The 20,948-nt window shown below is 49.1% G+C and overlaps 6 protein-coding genes across 6 annotated transcripts; 1 reads left to right on the top strand and 5 right to left on the bottom strand.

Moving 5' to 3' along the window:
- Positions 1-152: 152 nt before the first annotated feature.
- Asppvi_009286 (ABC transporter ATP-binding protein) lies at positions 153-4,339 on the bottom strand (the record flags this gene model as incomplete). The annotated part of the gene is made up of 4 exons (XM_043305143.1): positions 153-1,056; positions 1,262-2,565; positions 2,660-3,299; positions 3,399-4,339. 4 exons carry the CDS (start codon positions 4,337-4,339, stop codon positions 153-155), a joined length of 3,789 nt encoding a protein of 1,262 aa, XP_043161078.1.
- Positions 4,340-5,896: 1,557 nt separating this feature from the next.
- On the bottom strand, positions 5,897-6,986 carry Asppvi_009287 (alpha/beta hydrolase; the record flags this gene model as incomplete). The annotated part of the gene is made up of 2 exons (XM_043305144.1): positions 5,897-6,550; positions 6,597-6,986. 2 exons carry the CDS (start codon positions 6,984-6,986, stop codon positions 5,897-5,899), a joined length of 1,044 nt encoding a protein of 347 aa, XP_043161079.1.
- A 3,922-nt stretch (positions 6,987-10,908) lies between these two features.
- On the bottom strand, positions 10,909-12,090 carry Asppvi_009288 (uncharacterized protein; the record flags this gene model as incomplete). Its single annotated transcript, XM_043305145.1, has 3 exons — positions 10,909-11,590; positions 11,649-11,770; positions 11,821-12,090. 3 exons carry the CDS (start codon positions 12,088-12,090, stop codon positions 10,909-10,911), a joined length of 1,074 nt encoding a protein of 357 aa, XP_043161080.1.
- Positions 12,091-13,078: 988 nt separating this feature from the next.
- Positions 13,079-14,094, bottom strand: Asppvi_009289 (SDR family oxidoreductase; the record flags this gene model as incomplete). The annotated part of the gene is made up of 3 exons (XM_043305146.1): positions 13,079-13,505; positions 13,570-14,008; positions 14,064-14,094. The coding sequence occupies 3 exons, from the start codon at positions 14,092-14,094 to the stop codon at positions 13,079-13,081; spliced, it is 897 nt and encodes a 298-aa protein (XP_043161081.1).
- A 516-nt stretch (positions 14,095-14,610) lies between these two features.
- Asppvi_009290 (putative secondary metabolism biosynthetic enzyme) lies at positions 14,611-15,525 on the bottom strand (the record flags this gene model as incomplete). Its single annotated transcript, XM_043305147.1, has 1 exon — positions 14,611-15,525. The coding sequence occupies one exon, from the start codon at positions 15,523-15,525 to the stop codon at positions 14,611-14,613; it is 915 nt and encodes a 304-aa protein (XP_043161082.1).
- Positions 15,526-15,899: 374 nt separating this feature from the next.
- On the top strand, positions 15,900-17,007 carry Asppvi_009291 (class I SAM-dependent methyltransferase; the record flags this gene model as incomplete). Its single annotated transcript, XM_043305148.1, has 5 exons — positions 15,900-15,961; positions 16,024-16,140; positions 16,202-16,458; positions 16,513-16,642; positions 16,698-17,007. The coding sequence occupies 5 exons, from the start codon at positions 15,900-15,902 to the stop codon at positions 17,005-17,007; spliced, it is 876 nt and encodes a 291-aa protein (XP_043161083.1).
- Between the last annotated feature and the right edge of the window lie 3,941 nt (positions 17,008-20,948).

The raw sequence follows: 20,948 nt of genomic DNA on the forward strand, positions 1-20,948 counted from the left end.
AAGAAAAATAATCAAAGGTAAGGATCACAGGATGACCATAGTCATCAGGCATCGAAAAAGAAAAGAGAAGAAAAAGAATCCATTCGATAGTCACTCTCCGACCAGACGTTTTCTGAGAAACGCCAAAGATTCGGTGTCCCCAGGTAGAGGAGTCACATTTCGCCCAAATTCTGCAAGCGGACAAGCTCAAAGTATGCCGACCGCTTCTGCATCAGCTCAGAATGTGTTCCACACTCGATGATGCGGCCTTGGTTGAAGACATAGATCATGTCTGCCTTTTGCACCGTACTGAGACGATGCGCCACGGCGATCGTCGTGCGGCCTTTAGCTGCATTATCCAGAGCAGCTTGCACGAGCTTTTCGGACTCTGAATCGAGAGCGGAAGTGGCCTCATCCAGCAAAAGGATTCTGGGGTTGCGGAGCAATGCTCTAGCTATTGCAAGACGTTGCTTCTGGCCACCTGACAGCATGCTGCCCTTGCTACCAACGAGGGTATCGAAACCGTTTGGCAGACTGATGATGAAATCGTAGATGTTTGCGTTCTTGCAGCATAGCACCATTTCGTCTTCCGAAACGTCATCTCGGTCTGTACCCAGCATAATATTCTCACGGATGGTACCTTGGTAGAGCGTTGGCTCTTGGCTGACAAGTGCGAGATGGGAGCGGTAACTGTTGATGTTGAATGACGAGATTTCCTTGCCGTCGACATAGACTCCGCCGAGGACTGGATCGTAGAATCTCTCCAGGAGGGCAATTGCAGTGGACTTGCCACATCCACTAGCTCCGACGAACGCAACGTACTGCCCGGGCTTGACGTGCAGATTGAGACCTCGCAGAACGAGCTGGTTTGGTCGCGTCGGKTACCGGAAGTGGACATTTCTGAACTCGACATGGCCTGCTATACTCTGGACCATCTCGCCATCATGGCTCCAGCTATCGATTTCCGGCGTCCGCTCGAAGAGATCCTTGAGACTAGCAGCAGCGTGCGTGGCTTTGGCAATATCTGGGGCAAAGCTGAAGATGGTCCCTGCAGACTGTGCCCCGAAGATGACTGTGCTGAAACACAAGAAGAATTGGAACCTGAACATAAGGGTTAGAACTAATACGGCGTCTGTTCGCGGAATTGTCATCTACCCACATGGAATATTCGTGTCTGCCGAACAAGATACCTCCATACCAAAAGCCGAGAGCCATGCAAAGAAATTGAAGTGATTGAGATGCCGCGTAAAGAACGGATGACTTGAGAACCGACAACACTAACCTGCGGCCTTGCGAGAGGAGCTGTTCGTGGTAGTGATTGCAAACGTCCGCCTCGCGGGTCAAGGAAGCCACGGTTCGGATGGCTGAAGTGGCCTCGCAGGCATAGCTCGCGGAACTTTTGTAAGCTTCCTTCTTCTCCTTCTCGAGTCGGACCAGCATGGCCAAACGGAAGTACCCACAAGCGAGAAGGAGGGGGATGGTGGACATGCACACCAGACTAAGCTTCCACCCTACGGCCAGACCAATGGCGCAGGCGGCAACTATGGTGGTGACCAGCAAGAGAATCGTCATAAGAGTAATCCCAGACAGCCCAGCCAGGTGGGAGGTCTCAGTGGACAGGAAAGAAGTGAGAGAACCCGAGGAACGTTTGTCGAAAAAGGCAATGTCTTGCCGGAGGATATATCGAAATGCTCGGTCGCGAACCCGATGGGTAAGGCGCTCTGCGCAGTAAGAGAACGCAATACCCTGAGAGGTGAGAGCGAGCAGCTGTACAAAGGCGAGCATCAAATACATCAGCGACCAGAAATTGACTTGTCGCCGTATCTCAGAGCTCTCTGAAAGAGGAAGCGAAAGAGCTGTAATGCACTTCGCGAAGAAGACGGCTTGTGTTGGATTACCTCCACCACAAACGGCCGAGAGTAAAAGTCCAAAGACCATATATTTCCACTCTTTTTTGTTCAAACCAGCGACAAACCGAATCAGTGTGAACAAGGTATAGTTGTCGGCAATGTCCTCTTGTCCTTTCTTCGCAAGTGTCTTTCTCGATGCAGTCCTGTCTGATCGTGTCTCGTCCACCTGAAGGTCGTCAGGGTCTTCTCCTTGAACCTCTTTGTCTGAGATGTAGCGATGCTCCTTGAATTCGGGTCGCCGCAAATCGTAATTGGTTTCAGACAGAATGGGCTCTTCATCTTGGTTTCTAGACTCTTGCTTCGTCGCGATTCGCTGAGCCTCGACCAAGTTGTAGTAAGCCCCTTTCTTCTGGAGAAGGTCATCGTGGGTGCCCTGTTCAACAATACGTCCGTGGGACATAACCACAATATTGTCCGCATTCTTGATAGTAGACAGTCGGTGAGCAATGATCACAGTGGTCCGTCCCTGGGCAGCTTTGTCGAGTGCGGCTTGCACAACTCCCTCGCTCTTCGTGTCGAGTGCGGATGTTGCTTCGTCAAGTAGTAGGATCTTAGGATTGCTAACCATGGCCCTAGCAATGGCAATGCGTTGTTTCTGACCTCCTGAGAGAAGGAACCCTCGTTCGCCAATGTCGGTTGTGTAGCCCTCAGGAAGGGACGTGATGAAGTCGTGGGCCTGAAAAGCAAAGAAGTCAGAACATCGTATCGTATGTGCTACATGCAGAGAGGGTGTGTCTGAGGCAGGGCATTATGACATTTGCCTTACTTACGTTTGCCATTCGAGCAGCACGTTCGACCAGCTCACAAATTGCTTTTTGGGACTCATGCTCGTGCGCTGTTCCGATCAAACCGTGCTTGATATTGCCAAATATCGTAGTAGCAAATAAGGTAGGCTCCTGGCTCACCAGAGAAATTTGTTGTCGCAGCCAGCGTAGATTCAGGTCTTTGATATCATGGCCGTCGATGTGTATGCATCCACCGACGGGATCGTAGAAACGCTCAACCAGCCCGATTATAGTGCTTTTCCCAGAGCCTGAAGCCCCAACAAGTGCAGTAGTCTTGCCCGCGGGGATCAGTAAGCTCACGTCATCCATCACAACAACTTCGGGGCGGGAAGGGTATATGTGTCTGATATTCTTGAGTTCCACATTTCCTTGCAGTTCCTCCAGCTTCTGCCCCTCGGTCGATAAAGGGTCGAGAGGAGAGACACGATCAATGGTTGCGTATATCTTGTTGGCTGCGGCGACCGCTGTGGTGATGGCCTGGATATTCGGTGTAATATTCCCGAGGGCAAAGGCTCCCATCATGATGGCCATTTGGATAGTGAGGATTTGCGCTAATCCAACGGACCCATCCACCAGGAAGCGGGAGCCCATCCAGAAAGACAGGCCGTAGTTGAGGTAGATGTACCTATAACAACAAAGGCAAGGTCAGAACGCTGGGCTGTTTGACGTAATTCAAGAGACCGCCATTTGGACGGCAAGATGCTGCGCCACTCGCTGTACTTACAGAAAGAGGAAACCAATCATTGAGCTGGTGGCGGACTTGAGCTTGAAACCGGACTTCTCTGCTTCGACAAGATACCCGTCGTATCGTCGAGCCAGCTTCTCTTGCGTATTGAACGCAGCCGCATTTCGGATCGAGCTGATGACCTCTTCCGCAACCGTTCCTCCTTCAGCAAAATGGCCGAGGTATTTCTTGCTGAGCTTGGCGACAAACGAGCCCACGGCGCCCAATGTAACAACAATCGCGGCGACAGTGGAACACAGAATCAGCGTGAGCTTCCAGTATCTGATGAAACCAATCACGAACGCGGCCATAAAGGTCGCGACGGCTGTCAAGGTCAATCCTACTTTCTCTGAGATACCTTCCTGGACAAGATTGGTGTCGGCCGTGATGCGTGTGGTGATCTCACCCGCGCCGAGCTCGTCGAAAAAAGCAATATTCTGCCTCAGAATGGCGGCCAAGAACTGCTGTCTGATTTTTGCTGTGATGTGTTGACCAGCGTACACGAAACCGACCGTGGCCAAGTACACCATCACAAACTCGCCAATAGCGAGGTAGAGGAAGTACAGAGAGAATCTGGCAAGCTCGCTGGTGAATTGGCTGTCAGATATGTCGCCCAGTAGGAAGCTGCGGAAGGTGCCTGCAAGCCCTCCAAACACGACGGTCATCAGAGGCATGAGTGCACCGCCGACGATTGCTGCGAGCGAGGCGATGACCAGGATGATCGTGTCATTCCGTCTCGCATAACGATACAGCGTCATGTAATTGACCTTGGTGGCAGGCAGATCCAACTGTCTCTTGAGGATGACCCTCTCGTGCTCAGGCAGATGCTTGAACGGATCACCCTCTTCCTCATTGCTGTGTGCATCTGCCGGCCCTGAGCCGACCGGGTTCAAGGGAGGGTTGGCAGGCGCTTGCTGGTCTCGAAGATCGCGGCTCGGCATGGTGAGGTAGTCTAGCAATCATCCAAGGGGGCAGTGGCAGTCAGTTATGGTGGTCAAGTCCAGGAAAGGAGTCAGGATGAAGCTAGAGGATCGTTGAAGCGAGGCTGAGCTGAATGCTCGCTTTTTTGTTTACGCCCCTGAGTATCCCTGAGTACCCCTCCCGACGCGTTTCTTTGTTTGGGATCAGTGGGGAGAAACAAGGATATGGGTACAGTAGCCTGTGTAAGATTGCTGTATTGCAAGGATGCTGTTAGATTAGTCAGCTCTTAGGTAGACCAGCAGAGAGTCCGCTTTAGATACATGGCCCCTGACTTAGAACAATCAACACAACATCATGGAACACACAAGAGAACATCTCTTTTCATCTAGCGAATCTGACAGATGTCTGTATACTATGTGGACCATGACCCAGTCCAGTTTTTTACTGGGGCCCAGACATTGGAAGACTTCCAAGACTTAGTCGCAGATCCCTAGGCCCTAGCCGGCGAATCAACGTAAAGGCTCGTATCTTACTAAATCGGGTAATCCCTGATTCTGTAGCAGCAATGAGGGCAAAGCTTAGTTTCGTAGTACAAAATCTGACAGACCATTTGATCTTGAGCAACCATGACTATGCAGATGACAAACGAGGCTCACCAACGGAAAGGAAGTTGGACAAGCTCCACCTGCTAAGGACTGTGTCCAGGAACCAATGACCGCCAATAAGCTTAAATAAGCTTAACTGGGGCGGTGGTGAGCCCCTGAGTTTAAAATATTATATCCACAATTCAGTTTGTCGTATAAATAAAGGTGCTGTAAACTTCGTAGATTTTTATATAAGCGAAGATTGGAGATACAAGTTTCCAAGGACGGCAATATGTATAGGGCCTTAATGGGAGCAGCAAGGCCATGGTAATTGGGGTAAAATTGATTTCCCTCGGGGAATTAATTTCATTATATCATGCTTGAGTTAATCGTCTTAATGAAAGATATTTTACTCCCGACCCTACAAACCCTAACCCATTTTGCTTCATGCACTTTCATTCCGCACGCCGTTCAGAGACCTTTGACACTTCTCAACTGGACGTCGTACGTATTTAAGGCGTAGATTGGAGCATCATCGGCCGGGATTCCAGCAAATGTGGGTTGTTGAAATTGATATACAGCGACGCCTTTGGCTCCAGGACGGAAATTGCCAGCCGCTAGGTCGGAATAGTCGATTGACAAGAGGACATGCTGAACAGCTTTGGTGGGAGCTGGAAAGAGGCGTGGACGTGCTGTGGTATGGAATGAAAAGATCTGCGGTGTAAGTTGCTGTCTTTCTCAATACCCACTACACAGGTTTACGCGTCTTGAGACATAGTCAAATATAGGACTTCCTCCCGGTCGATGAGATGGCAGTAGCTATGAGTCTTGGTAAGGATGAGGAGTGGAATGTGGCTCCCTCTCTCTCTAGACTTCCAATAAGAATATCAATGACTTTTCTACATAGATTTGATTATTAGGGTACGTACAGCTAATGCTCTTCCTGCAGACCAACAACTGATTCCAATGTCTGTATTTTCCCCGCCGAAAGAACTATATAAACGCTGACCTGCTGCCACCCGCCAGCCGTTTCAGCTCTTGAGCAACATCCATCACAGCATCCATACATTCCTGAGACCATGGCGCAAACTGTAGAAATCCATGCGTCAGATTTGGATAGTGATGCCACCGGATATCCACTCCAGCCTGTTGCAGTTTACTCCCATACTCGACGCCCACATCCCGCAGCGGATCAAAGCCACAAGTGAATAGGGCCGCTGGCGGCAGGTCATGAAGATCATCAGCACTCTGCATACCAGGACTCACATAGCGATTGCTCGGAGGAACAGTTTTGCCCTGTTCTTTGGAGAGATAGTGGTCCGCGAAGCTGAAGATCCCATTACATACGAGGTACAAGCTGCCGCCGGTGTTATTCTCAACGGCGGCGGGGGTATCAAATGGGGGCCGGGACTCCGGGTAGAGAAGCAGTTGGCCGGCGATATTCTTGACTTTCTGGTCCCGCCGTCGCAGGGCGATGGCCTCGGTCATGTTACCACCGGCAGAATCGCCGCCGCCAAAGACCAGGTCGGGGTCAATGCCGCGCGAGGAGCCTTCAACACCTTGTGCCCAGTCAATGACAGCTGAGTACTCGTCTAGCTGAGTTGGGAAGTGGTGCTCAGGTGCAAGATGGTATTCGACGCCAATAGTCTGTTAAATAAGCCAAGGAAGTTTATGAAGGAGCTGCTTGGCATACAATGGCCCCGGTTGCCTCAGCTAGCAACCGCAATCCATTCTCGAATTCGTCAATCGAGCCAACAGTATACCCGCCCCCATGCATGTACACCAACGCAGCTACCTTGGGGTCTTTGGTATCGTTGCCCAAGATAGCTTGAGGGTAGAACAAGCGGATCGGAATGCTGCCGTGGGGTCCCGGAACGATCTGCACTTCAACCTTGCCGATGGCAGCTTGTTTTTCTGCCGGAAGAGCATAAAAACCGAGAATCTCAAGGTGTTCCCTGCGCTCCCGGTGGAAATCTGCGTCGCCTCCTAGATGAAGATTGGGATGGTCCTTGAGAAATCGTGCCAGGGAGACAGCAACGGATGAAGCCCGAGACGCCGTTGTGGGTATTTTATTCGATTGCATGTTCAATATTTAATACTCTGAAAATCTGTGGAATATACGTCTAGATACACCTAGAGGTGATTATTGTTCAGAAGCAAAGCAATACTTGTACGGAGGGGATTCTTGGGGATTCTGAGGATGACGTAAAGTAATATGATGAACAATCACCAGAAGAACAGATTCAATTCAATTCATGTAAAGCACGATAGCCCAATTAAAGTCCGAAATTAAATGCAATCAATTAAATCATCCCTTTGGAAAGTTCAGTTCTGAGGATCAGAGATGACTGATAGATGACACCTATAGTTATGGATATACCCACACTAAAACGGGTTTTGACGTCAGTGACTCCATCTGCAGAATCTCATTTGCTGTCATCTTGGCCAACCCGAACCATTAGGACAGAGAACTGATAGTTGTTGATAGAATTTAGATATAATCGACCATCTATTCGACTAATAAACAGTAATCTGGAGAGCTGGGAGATTGGGGAAGCGTCTATGGTAAGCTCAATGCMTGTCTATGGAGGACAAAAGCCCTAAATATTATTCAACATAAACCTTACTGCACACCGACAATCATGGCCTTGGATATATCAAGGCATCCCCCTTGACAAGCTCATAGGCCTCTTCTGCCTCTTTCACTGGAAACTGGATGTATGGCGACAGGATCACGCCCAGTCAGATACCGAATCCAACCCTAGATATCAAGCTCCCTTGGCATTATCTTTCTAAGCCAATAGATCTACCTATACTCCACATGCTCATTTACTGTGCTGTACAACAGTGTCCAGGCCTGGGAATACTAGGCTCTCATGGCGATCTTCACAACGCACCTACAAATCCAAGGTTGAGAAAAGATTAGATCCGCTATATTTTCACCAAGGTATCAAGTATCATATAGTGAATACTCACCATGTAATGAGGGGCTCCAGCCCGACCTTTGACTTCTACAATTTCACCCCTCTGATCAGCCTGACCGACAACTGCTCTTTTGGTTAGCTAATTGTGCAAAGTATGTTATTACTACATTATAAGATCCACATACTGTACACCAACCATGCGCAATAATGATATCTCCCACTTCAGCTTTCCTGTTTGAGGAGGGAATAATAGGAAATGAGGTCCCTGGATATAAGAATATGAATGATACTGGTATCCATAATATTCATCGGCGTTATCTAGAGCTGATTGTGCTATCTAGTGATATTAATATTCATAAAGAAATCCTAGAAATCGGTAATTACTAAGCAGAATAGTGAGGGTTAGTTAACCTAGATAAAACCTCAAAACTATAACTAGTGTAGGAGACGTCATTGGCGCCGCCATAGACACCATCAGTAAATGCGCACGGAGCTGTGCAATTGAAGCAGTTGTTGTTCTGTCTTTTTGAGAGGATATTGGAGTTGTAGACTGGTTCGATGAGGTTCAGTATGAACATGCCGCCTTCATCAAACGAGGCGTCGTTGGAATCTGCATGAGCCATAGTGGGGAGTGTGGTGAGGAGGGGAGAGAAGAAAACCGGTCCAAGGTGGAGGAGCATTTTGAATTGTACTAGGTCGATGGGCACCGATGATATTTAGAAGTAACCTCTCTGAGATGCGACTATGGGGACATTATAAGTAATCTTACTTGAGCAATTACCTCAGTGGACGCAGATATGCCGCCGACTCGATCCTAATCACTTTGACCAGATCTCGTAGGCCCTAGTTGAGGATTGTATGCTCGAAAGCTATCATTCAAGAATTAGCCGCATCCAGATTAACGTGCTGAAATTGGAGCGGACTACTCCACTAGGCCCCGAGACGCTAAACTAGTAATGTAGTGATTGAATTCAAGCAAGCGAGGTCCTGATTCGTCCATGGCCCTGGGAACAGAGAGGTTACATGAGTCTGAAAGGATCGTGGCCATCGATGTCAGCTAGTCCAGCCCCTTTCCCTGTTGAACTGGGTCCAAGCGATTTCCGCATGGCAGGCATACTATAGACAGAACGTTACAACTTTCCCTTTTTGTGCTTTGATTTGAAAGCCTGGTCTGCTTCGACTCCAGTGCAGTGTCAACAACGGGCACTAAGTGCCGTTGTATGAATTGGACGCTCGCCTTCTGACAAACAGATAATCAAACTGCAGCAGATCAAGTATATCTGCTGCCAGTGAGAAGGAATTTCCATACCAAGAGTAAGAAATGGAGTCACGCATGTCCTCAACAGATAGATAATGAATTTATTCTCCAAGTTGAGATACTGAAATGACCGGATAATTGGTCGATATACCGTGTTTGCACCGTGTGCCTCTTCCTTCTGGCTTGTAATCCGATCAGGCCTCTTGCCAAAAGCACATACGCAGAATCCCACAAACTAGCAGTTATTTCCCCAACAAACAATAGATTTCACATTAGCCCCAGCAGCCCCCAGGGACTTGCAAATCCGATAGCCCGTATTCCATTCCAGCCCACCGAGGTAATTGCCCTGGCCATTGTACCCGTCGTACAGTGCACAGTTGATATCCCAGTAATCGCCGCTCGTGATGGCGAAGCTGTGCGCGTCAGTCCGTTGGTAGTTGTATGATCTCCATGAGTTTTGCCATTTAATGGTAGCTATTTCTGAGCCCGTTTCACAGATTTGGCCCTTATAGTAGGTAACACCGGCAATGACGCCACAAGTGGACCGTTTCTCAAGAGGGCTCGCCGGGGATGTTGGCGCTGCGAGGATGGCAGGAGCAAGGAGGATTGAGAGTGAGATGAGGTTGACCATAGTGTCCCGTTTGCTGCAGTGGACAGGCTAGTAAGGCTTAGACGGTTGAAGAATAGGAAATGAGGTATTGTAGTGGAAGTGGCAAGGTGGGATATAAGTCTCAAATATATCGAAAGCCTGTGTGCTTAGTTACTCGCATTTCATACCGCGCTACTATCATGTCCGCTCTGGCTTGATGTTACTAGAGATACAGCTAGCGCCGATTTTTGGAATCATACAGCTGCAAATAAGCATATACACCCTAGCCTGGAACCTGCTCGCGGATGCTACCTGGAAATAGCTGCCTAGAAATACTACCTTTCGCTGGCCAATGGAGATAATATAACCGAAGTAATCTTCTGGGCCCGAGGATTGACAGCTTGGAGCCTTGATACAACTTATCCACGGCCCTGTCGATGCCAATCGCCTGATTTAGTCTTATACCTGCAGCTACCGCAGCATGGCGGATCAAGATATACACCAGGAATAATCAAACGACATGAATCGGATGTAAATCTGGAACTCCGATCCTGTCTTGGCCATCTGTACACTAGGTATATTGCCTCACCGCAGCGAGACCCACACGAGAGAAATGGAGATAGGTAGGTGCATACTTCTGCTGACCCCGTTGAACCGGATAGAGCAATTCCTCCTAAGACATGCGTAGAACTTTACGCGATGCTGCACTAATGTAGGATTCTAATAGGCTGTTGACAATCGCGTCGGCCGACCCGACAACCACCATGCAACCCGAACGGGGCCACACACATATTAGTGGCTTGTATTAGCGTTCTTCAGACGAAATTGTCGTATAGTTGAATTGAGCCTTGACATATTGGGCTTAGACTGCGGACTAGCGCCCGCCTTGCCGCATAAGACTCAGCCGCAATGTAGCAGGGGTCAGTTACAATGTGCAGAACATCGGATGCTTCAGTAGGTTCTCAGGAACTAAGCACTAACGCACCTAGGGACTGACCAATCGCTAGTCGTCGCCCAGGTTTACCTACTTCCGAGGTTGGTATGAACTCTAGGAAGCAAGGTCAGGTCGAAATGACGCAAATGCCAAATATAACTGACACGCCAAAGTGACACATACTGCCAGGCCACTGGTAGCAAAACCTGGTGTCATCGCTCCTTGTCTATTCAGGTACAGTCCGCGCACGGATAAGACTTTGGAACGCCATAAGCTTGATGAAACGGTAAGTATGGGATTTTAATGCTTGAGCCTCAATTTCCGCCGACGATTTAGCCAGTCATACGTTCTCCAGCAGGCCAGGTAGAGAGATGGGCCTTCACTGCGAATACATACAACCGGCTGACCATGGCGCAGACTAAACCACACTCGATCCTCACTGCAAGGGCTACTGGCCACCGCTCCAACTAGGCAAATCCATGTGTGTGCCTCGGGGGAGCACCTGATCCAGGTATCCATGGACGTTTTGACCAAGGCCTCCTTCAAGCTTTGAAGTAGCTTTTGCAAAGTACCGGCGTTTACCGAGAAATAATCGTCGAGGAGATACCAGAATAGTAAAGCAGCAGCCTGGCAGGATTGATCGATTCCATTGGAGGTAGATGGATGGACATTTTCGGGTGCATCATGGCGCTGGCTGATCTTTTGTTGTAGCTGATTACGCCACTTGATCGCGGTGGAGTTATACAAGCCCTCCCCTCCTGCTGAGGCCACGTAGTGTCCATCTGGATATCCGCAAATGAGGCTGATGTCCTGGAAGAGGGTGATCGATTCGCCGGAAAGGTTATAGTATCCGGTCTGATGCGCGGCCCGCTTGAGAGCGGCCGTGACTAGACATGTCGGCGGCGCCAAGGGTGTTGGTGGAATATCCAGACCCGGAATGTCAAACTCAGAATCGAATATAATCGCCTCTGTCAGGACACATCTGCTGGGGTCAGAGGCTCTGTTGGCCGTTGGGCGGATGAGTCGATAGGGGCTCTTACACGGGTATTAAGGCGGAAAAGAAACCACCAAAACCCATCTTATGAAGTCCTCCTTTGGCTCTGAGCAACTTCATCAGGCCTTCCCTATGAATCCGGGATGAGCCCTCGTCACTCCTCATCGACTATCTTCGTTAAGGACTGATTTCTAAGACACGGTGCATAAGTAGCTCACCGAGAAGAAGACTAGCGGAGGAATGCACGCAATCGTTCCGTCGTCCAGCATACCACCAGGAGAAGCTAGCTTCTCGCGAAGGAGCCGCAGCGCCATAGTATAGTGGTATATTGTGATATGATTATTGTCTCTGCCCTGGAAAGCATCCAGGTGAGCAGATGCCGAGAACAACGTCGCATGGAAGAAGCAAGGGTCGGCCAGGGCTTGGGAAACCCAATCAGAGCGCAGGAGAAAGGCAAGACTGCCATTCTCGACCTCGAGCGGTGCCATTCCGAACGTCTCAATGACTATTGGCGGGTGCCGTTTCGAGCCTATGGTCAGGACATATATACTTGCAACAGCCGGAGAAGCTATGTCTAGGAGCTCATCCACCTACAAGAATGCAGTAGCATAGGCATGTGTTTCTGCGTAGGAACGGGAAATGTCACCTTCCCATCTACTCGTTGTAGAGCTAGCGAATCTACAAAGCAGGACGTAGCAGAATTGTGAGCGAAGGTAGCGATGAAACCATTCCAATACCTGCACCGAGTTCGAAGTCTATGAATGTCAGCAGCCATTACTAGGGCAGACAGAGCACTAGAGATAGCCGTACCTGGTACATCGTGTGCAGCTGGGCAATTGCCTGTCACATCGTCTCTTTCCGGACTTGCACGCCAGACAAGCTCGATTGGCCAGTTGCTCATCTGCTACCGGTAGTAATCTGTCTCGGGTCGCATCTATCTGTTTTAGTCGCTGAAGAGAGAGGTGAAATATCTCCTCCTGATTTATACGGTGAGTTTCCGAGGGCGTGGACACAGAATCACCCTGTGCTAGGACGAACTGGAGCCTGGTGTAGCAACATTCTCGCCGAAGTCTAGGTATAAAGTTAAAAACCAAACAAGTTCCCGGTCTATGGATATCCCTTACCGTCGACACGTGGAGCATACAGGAATAGCTCGATCGCATCTGCGTTTCTTCTGAGCGCATGATACGCAGGCGTTATCCGCGGTAGGTGCCACGACTCCCACAACGCCCCTAGGTTCAATATCGCTCATCAGAATCACAGGAGGGTCAAAAGGCCGTGAGGTTGGGTTGACGATGAACAGAAAAATAATGAAATAGCGATGGGAATAGGTCCTTCTACCTGTTTCCGCTGAAAGGTCGGCGAGTGCTGACGTGGGATTGAATCATTGAAGCTAAATTCACTATCGGGTAGCCAAGACGCTAATACACCTGCCACTTGGCCAACTCGCACGGAAAAACTACTCCATAATCTATCTCACGCGGAGACGCCCAGGCGAGCGCCCCCCTTTGGCGAACAGCTCTCTGTCTCTGCTTTCCAGTCATCCATCTCCTTGAGTGTCCGTTCGATGTCACCACGTATTAAGGGAATGGTCTCTGCACCCATAAGCAAACGTACAGGGAGCGGTCTCTCTTGCTGGCCGACCACTGCGTTGACGAGGAGCCGTGCGCAGATAGCGGGATCGCTCCAGGTGTCCTGGGACGCTGGATTGGCCACATATTCCAGCAGTTGGGTGAGGGGACTGCCGGGGTGGTCATAGGCGGGATGCCGTGGTGTCGCCTGGATACTGGTCGAAGCGAAGTTCGTGCGCACGCCTCCCGGCAGCACGAGAAGAAACTTGATGTTCCACGATGGATCCATCTCCTTGGCCACGGATTCAGTGAATCCCTCTAGGGCGAATTTGCTAGCCCGKGTGGTTAGTCAGTTCCGGTGAACAGTGAGTATGACAGAGCAGGGAGGCTATATACCTAGCATGGTAGAACGCATTCCCCGGAAACCCAATCCAACCCCCCAGAGAAGAAATCTGCACGACTGTTCCCCCTTGGCCCTGTCCATTGACTTCACGGAAGATCCGCACGGCTCTGCGAGTAATCCGGACCGGGCCCCAGAAATTGGTTTCCATCTGGTTTCGGGCCTCCTCTTCCGGAACGGCCTCTGTGTCCCCTCTGAGCCCGTATCCTGCATTGTTGATCACCACGTTAATCTCTCCAAAGTGGCTTACTGCAGCAGCGAGGGCTGCCTCGATCGATGTGCCGGATGTAACGTCCAGGCAGAGCTTGAGCACTCTGGGGCCGTCGGGCAGGTATGAAAGGGATGAAGTCGAGCGAGCTGTTGCCACGATGCGAAAGCCAGCGTCATACACAGCCTTCGAAATGGATTTTCCAAGACCAGAAGAACAGCCGGTCACTGATGCGTCAGGTTGAGAACCCAATAGCTGGTATGGAGGGGTCGTTATACTTACCAAACCACACGGAATTAGAGTCGAAGCCCATGCTTTCAGATTGTAAATAACGGGATTTTCTGGAGAGATAGGAAATGTAAGCAGCGTACCGCACATATATAGAAAATGGAAAAGGCCCATTGTTGAGAGGGGCCGGCTTTCAAACCAAAGACATACCAATTTCTTTTTTTGTTTGCAGCGAATGATGAGTTGGGAGCTTGCGGGCGCTAGTCCGCAGTGAATACACATACGATTAGCCAGCTGCTGCTGGGGTCTATATTTCAGTAGCTCGTTTCTCAACCCTTACGCGTTCTGCAGGCGTGCGGGTGCGTATTGGCTGGGGAACATGGAACAGTTGATCAATAGGTACAACATCCCGCGCCCTCATCCTACCATGGCTTTTTGCTTCGTTAGGGGCTTTGGAAGACGTACTCGAGGAAGTAAGCTCGTCATCGTAGCTTACAACCCTCCATACTTTCAAAAGGGCAACCTAGCAAGATACAACTAGAAAAAATCTTATCTTTAATTGTTGGAAGGAGAGACGCTGCCTAAGCTCTCAATAGGACGTCTATGAACTCATCGCGCTGTTCCATTGCCTCATCAACGGTACCAGCCCCCCACAGTAGCTCCTCTCTGCCTTGACATATCTAGCACCACCTTTGCCAAATGACCATGCTATTGCGTTCATCTCTTCCTCATCATGTGATGGTGCCTGGGTAAAAAATATCTTCAACCTCTCATCCATTGGTGGGTAGGTGCCCGGCGCCAGCTTCAGAGCATACACTCCCACTCTTTTTATTTCACCTGTGGTATAATCCATCGTAACGGCAAAGGTGAATCCCACAGGGTTTAGAAACCGCCGCATCTCTTCCACCTCCTCGCGCGTCAGAAGGTAGGTAGGGTCGGCCAGGCCCACTAAGCTTCTTGCTCGCTCCAGCGTCAACGGGCCGTGCGCACGAAAGTAGATGTTGACTGTGTTCGACGTAAAATCGGCGGCAACGTGTCGAATGATCTTTAAGCCAAGGTTATAGAAAGACTTTGCGTGGTTGCGTATAGACAGAGGAACATGGGGTGCGCTCAATATGTCGCCTAGAGGGCGCATATCCCCCAGATACACCCAGATTTTAGTAAGGCCTCGCTTGGTATCAAAGTCACAGGATTGTTGCGGAGCTCCCGAGTATAAGGAACTCCAGGAGACGATCATCTGGGACAGGGGATGATTCGGCTGTAATAGTTTGGCGTTCACTGCACAAGATACAGCGTCGATAGACACACGCTCGTAAAATCGAAAATTGAGAGCATCTCCAGGGAGATCGGTGGTTCTCCACAAGACAGCCCCTCGAGCGAAGCTGGCTTGGAAAGTCTCCAGGACTTTCAGGGTTATTTCCTGGGATAATGGAGCACCGATCGCGCGACATGTTTCTTGGATATCGACCAGGAACCTTTTTGGATCGAAGACAGCTTGCTGCACTTGTTGTATCATCGCCGCGTCTAAACCGGAGAGAGGATTAGGAAAATTTGAGGATGAAGTCACTCAAGTAGCCCAAGTAGCCCAAGTTGGTGCTTATCGCACCCCTTTTAAGTCCAGGATAGTAACACTCGGTTGCATCAAGAACGACTCGGCTAATACTGCCAAGTTCTTCATAGCTGAATCCTACCATCTCCACTATACAGGCTAAAGACAACACAGCAAGAAGTGGGCGCATAGCCTAATGAGGATAGGACGCAAATATCATCAATACTAACTATTCTGAGAAAGGTCATTAGTCCCAATAAAATATAAAGTCTCTGGATTACGCACCAGCATGACAGCCCTGATGCTTTTCAAAAAACTCGGATCAATCGCAGAGAGTACTAATGCCGTCAAATGCAGCAAACCTCTACATCCTCGGATCCGAGGCCGTCAAAGAGAAACCTAGGTATTATTTCGATACATCGAAACAAGTCAGGCTGTAGGCCTTAAGGCCCTAACAAGTGATAGGCTCAATGAGGGCCAGACATATTTTAACATATTGACCGACGGAGAACTACTCCCGTCTCACCTTGCCATTAAAAAGGACGAGCCACTTCAAATTGCGGACGTGGCTACAGGAACGGGGTATGTGAGCAGTTGTTGAGACTCCATCCTAGGATTGCACGGTCTAACAATACTCCTACAGACAATGGCTGCTTGATCTCTACAGCCAACTGCCAGACTTTTCGTCCTCTCGGTTTATGGGCTTCGATGTTTCATCAGCACTCTTCCCACCGCCTGATGATCTTCCTGCACGGGTTACGCTTCATGGACACGACATACGGCGCCCATTTGCCGCTGATTTCATCCGTACATTTGATGTCGTGCATGCAAAGTTTCTGAAGTACGCGTTTTGTAAGACAGAATGGGAAGTCGTCCTTCACAACGTGATAGCTCTTCTGAGTATGTGACCAACTTATGTTCCAAAACTAGGTGCTGATTATATTGCATCAATAGAGCCAGGAGGTTACATCCTTTGGGAGGATTCAGACTATAGCCTATACAGCTCTATTCCGTCATCGTTGGCATTTACAGAGATGGTGAGCGTTGATATAGAATTTGCCCTGAAGTGTGGGCGGGACATCAGGTGCGACAAGGCATCCGTCAGGGTTATCTGAAAAGAACTGATCCAAGTACAATAGGCATACTGAAACTCTCTTTTACCTCTTTGAGTCAGTTGGGCTTACCCACTGTGGGCAGGCCACGCTGCTTTCAACCGATAAACCGAATTTAAGGCTTCTGGCGAATGACCTTACGATGCGACTCTTTTCAACTTCATTGCAAGGAATAGTTGCACAGGGTGGTGTGGAGGGTTGCCGCACTCAACAGGACGTGAAAACCATCATTCACAGAGTCCAAGATGACATCGACAATCACGGCCTGCAAATTGTGCATGGGATTAAGAGAATTTGGGGGCAGATGCCAGTCTCCAGTACTGCGCAGGATGACTAGGTCATGTTTCTCTAATATTGGCTGGTCAATTCTAGCTATTGTCACTGCCATCACCTGAATCACTGGATTCAGTGGAAGGGTCGAGAGGGGAAAGTGAGTACTGTGTGCATACCTACAAACCCCGATTGCAATTGACAAATATCTTTTGGGATAAACAAAAAATAACAAAACCTCATGGCACACAAGTAGGGGGCATATCACAGTATAAAGTACATCTTTAACAAGGGAATCAGTAACATGAAGCTACGACAGCAGACAATGGAGATATTCATAGGCAGCCAGGCAGCCGGGTACCTGAATCCGGTCAAGTAGTCTTTCGGCGGTCAAATTTCATACTTATTAACTAGTATGAATTGCCTGGTAGAGTAATTCAGTTGATCGGATCCCCGGTGGAAAAAGCAGGTTGGGAGTCTCTGACATTTGTATACCTATGGCCGAGAAGCACAAACTCCTGCTGCAGCATCCAGGCTCTCACCCTTCAACTCCTTCTACTCAGGGATCGCCCATTTGCTACGCGTCAATCCCAATACTCTGGCTTTTTGTGACTCAGTACTGCGCACTAGGGCCTCTTTCATACCTTTTCTCCTATTCTGAACCTTTGCCCTGACAGACGCAGCTATTCATGTCCAGTCCATAGAAATCAGTACAGAGTATCCATACTCTCCTAAGACAGGACGGCGAGATTGTGGATTTGACGAGTGAGCCACTCTTCATCCACTGCATTGATGCTGTGAATGTCCATTGTAGCCCGCAAAAAAGAAAAAGGAAAAAAAAAAAAAAAGATAATCAGTAATGTGGATCGCTCTTCATTTCGCCCTCAGTTATCCTTTCCGATCCTACTCGCAGTGAAGTTATATCTAGTCTTCCACGACAGTCCAACAGCGGGGGCTAAAGCGAGCGATTTGTGAAGGGAGGCTGACGTTAAACTCATCAATATGCTATGTCATCTCTGCACTGGTGATATCGGATGACTTTATAGAGTGGGATTGATCTAGCTTTCTGTCCGTTATAGAGTGCATGAGCTCCTCATCAACCATCAGGCACATGTGCGGCATATGAGCGCTGGCTACAGACGGTTCTCCTCATCTTCGTTCACCTCCTCGGCACACAAGTGATGGGCAAATGCCACTCAAGCAGGTCGTTGGTTCGCTAGCGGCTTGTCTGGGATGAACTTAACAACACAGACGCGGATGCATTCAATGCAGGACTCAGAAGGCGCAACGTCCCGGGCCACTCAGCCACGAGTCAGAGTGTGTTAAGCACCTCTACCTGTCCAACGCATTATCCAGGCTGGCTTTGCAGGGAGATAACATGCTGGTGGCAGTGGTGGGTACTGTTTTCGGGCTCTTGATGTTGTAGTGCTGTCTACCTTTCCAGCTGTTGTCTTTCGGCCTCTGGCTATACTTGCTGGTCGTGTCTCCTCTCGTTCTCCTTTTATAAAGTCTCTCTTCTGCATATGTAAAGCTAATATCTCCCTTATATGTAACAGCATTGCCCATTTTTCATTCCATTCTTCATCTCGCCAACATTCCAGACCCCGATATCATGTAGATGAAAGAGATGTTCCGTCAGACCTGGCTCAGACCCACAACGACTTCAGCTGCTATCGAAATTGGCTCACTTGGGACGTCATGATCATTATTTGCAGACTATTCAGCCCCAGGAATCCGTAAATACCAGGCGAGGAGATAGGGCCCTATGTTAGCCAAGTGATTTACAGAACACTAACCTGACAATGATTAGACAGTCTAAATGGTCCAGAACGACACCAAGTACAGTTCAATCCACTAGGAATCTGCCCCGGCGTCTCAGCCACCTTGGTGCCAGTAGATTGCTATTTCTAGCTCACACATAAATGCTGTGGAATGTTGGTCCCCGCTTCTTTTATCTCACGCCATGATGATCCGGCGGCCAATGAGAACAATGCTGGAGCCGCCGTAGATATTCCCGCTGCATTACCAAAACCTGGCGTTGTGAACTTGCATGAGGCTATGGAAAGAGGACCTATCAAAGCTTCTTGTCCCCCAGTCAAGTCCTTATGGCTCCTTTGGTTGTGAAACATTCGTCTGCGCTCTACCCCTCCACACGTTTGTGGATGTTGATATCCATTTGGCACCATTGTTGGAGGTCTCTATCAATAACAACGTCATTCTTTGGCTCGTCCCAGAACCGCGCCACAAATGTGTGGCAGGGCAGCGGCTTATACCTGAGACCGACGAAAAGTGAAGTGTTCATGACGTGGTATAAGTAAGGAACCGAAGTGTTCTGCTTGAATCCAAAGCTACGCTGTACCACAACATTGACCATTGAAAATTTTCTATTTTCCCGAACCTTCAGCATGCCTCCCAGGTATTACTCAATCGGATGTCCTTCTCTGCCCCATCTCTCTGAGATCATCGAACTCGAACCAGAGAAGGAGCCCTGGTGCGCTGGTTATGCCCCTTCACAGCGCCGTCGCTGCCATGCTCGGACAAACGCACACGGCCGCAGATCTGCTATGCAACTTCTGAACAAAGGCACCGAAATGCTTCGTGCTGGACGGTGTATCAATATCCTACTTGAAGATCTGGCTCCACATGTGCTGTGCAGAAGATTCCACCAATACCAAGCTTCTGATCTCATTGCACGCTGGCAGAGAAAGATTCAAAMCTTCCTAAGCTCTCAGTCGCCCACTTCGTCATGCAGCAGAATAGCCAACAGTCCCTTCAGAACAAACTATAGAGAAACTTCTGGAGAAAGCGTGGATCTCCTACTGCAGAGGATTAGCGTCGGTGTAGTAGAGTCCAGACACATCCACGCTGCCCACCAGGTATCAAGCCATGTGCMAAGTGCTCCCCGTTATAATCATGCACACCGCACAGGGGGTGGCATCAATCTCAACATCATCCGGAACGAACACATAAGCAACGACTCAATCGCAAGCAGGGCGGCAACGACACAGCCAACAAGAACCATTATCCAGTCAACATACTCAGCAAGTCTAGGAGTGACCAGCATGCGGACGGCTCAAACAGCCCGTCGGCCAAGATTCTCTCACATTCCAAACTACACAGTATCGACCACTTCGACAACGCATAGCGGTTCCGACAGTGCCTCCACTCAGGCTGACCCAAGTGTAACATTACACTCTACTGTTACAGTCCCTCGGCCTGCCCTCGCGACTCGGCGTTGTGTTAAGGGAGATTGTGTGATATGTTTGTTGCCTTTAAAGGAATCACACTCTGACTCCGTTGAGGAGGCAAGCGCAGCGGAAGATGGAGAAGGCGACAGATATGATGATGATGATGATGATGATGATGATGATGAAGAGGAAGTGGAAGAATCATCTACTCCCGAACAAGGCATTATAAAAGAGGAAGGACTGGTGTGGTGCAAGGTGCAATGTGGAGTCAACTTCCACAAAAAGTGTATTGATCAGTGGTTGAAAACGTCTCGTCGTTCCACATGTCCAACTTGTCGGAGCGCTTGGAAACATTGAAGAGGTTTTCTTTTTTCTTTGACCTTTATACCCCACTTTATTCCATCTCTTTTCTCTTTTAAGGGGACAGGAAGGGAGTGATTGCGTCAATATTTACTAATATCTCTATGGCTCCAATGTGGTTATAGTTGTTCCTCTCGGAAGAATAAAACAGCTCTAGGGGAAGATATGCAGCTAATCTCAAACTTCTTTGAGCCACACTATCTAGTTAACAATGAATAGACAATGCATACTGTTAATAATCTAAAATAACATCAGAAAGTCATGAGACGAGGTCATGGCAGCCATATTAAGGAATAGGAAGATCATCAGCTACAATATTAGCTATTTAAGAACCCTGGAGAAACCCATTCATGAACTCTACCCACAATCCATCCCGCAACATTTCGAACTGGCATACTACAGTCATAGAAAAGCCCATGCATGCTTCTCTGTGAACAAGAGTATTGAAATCAAACACTAC

The sequence above is a fragment of the Aspergillus pseudoviridinutans genome (assembly GCF_018340605.1).
Source record: "Aspergillus pseudoviridinutans IFM 55266 DNA, scaffold_6, whole genome shotgun sequence".
NCBI classification, from domain to species: Eukaryota; Fungi; Ascomycota; class Eurotiomycetes; order Eurotiales; family Aspergillaceae; genus Aspergillus; species Aspergillus pseudoviridinutans.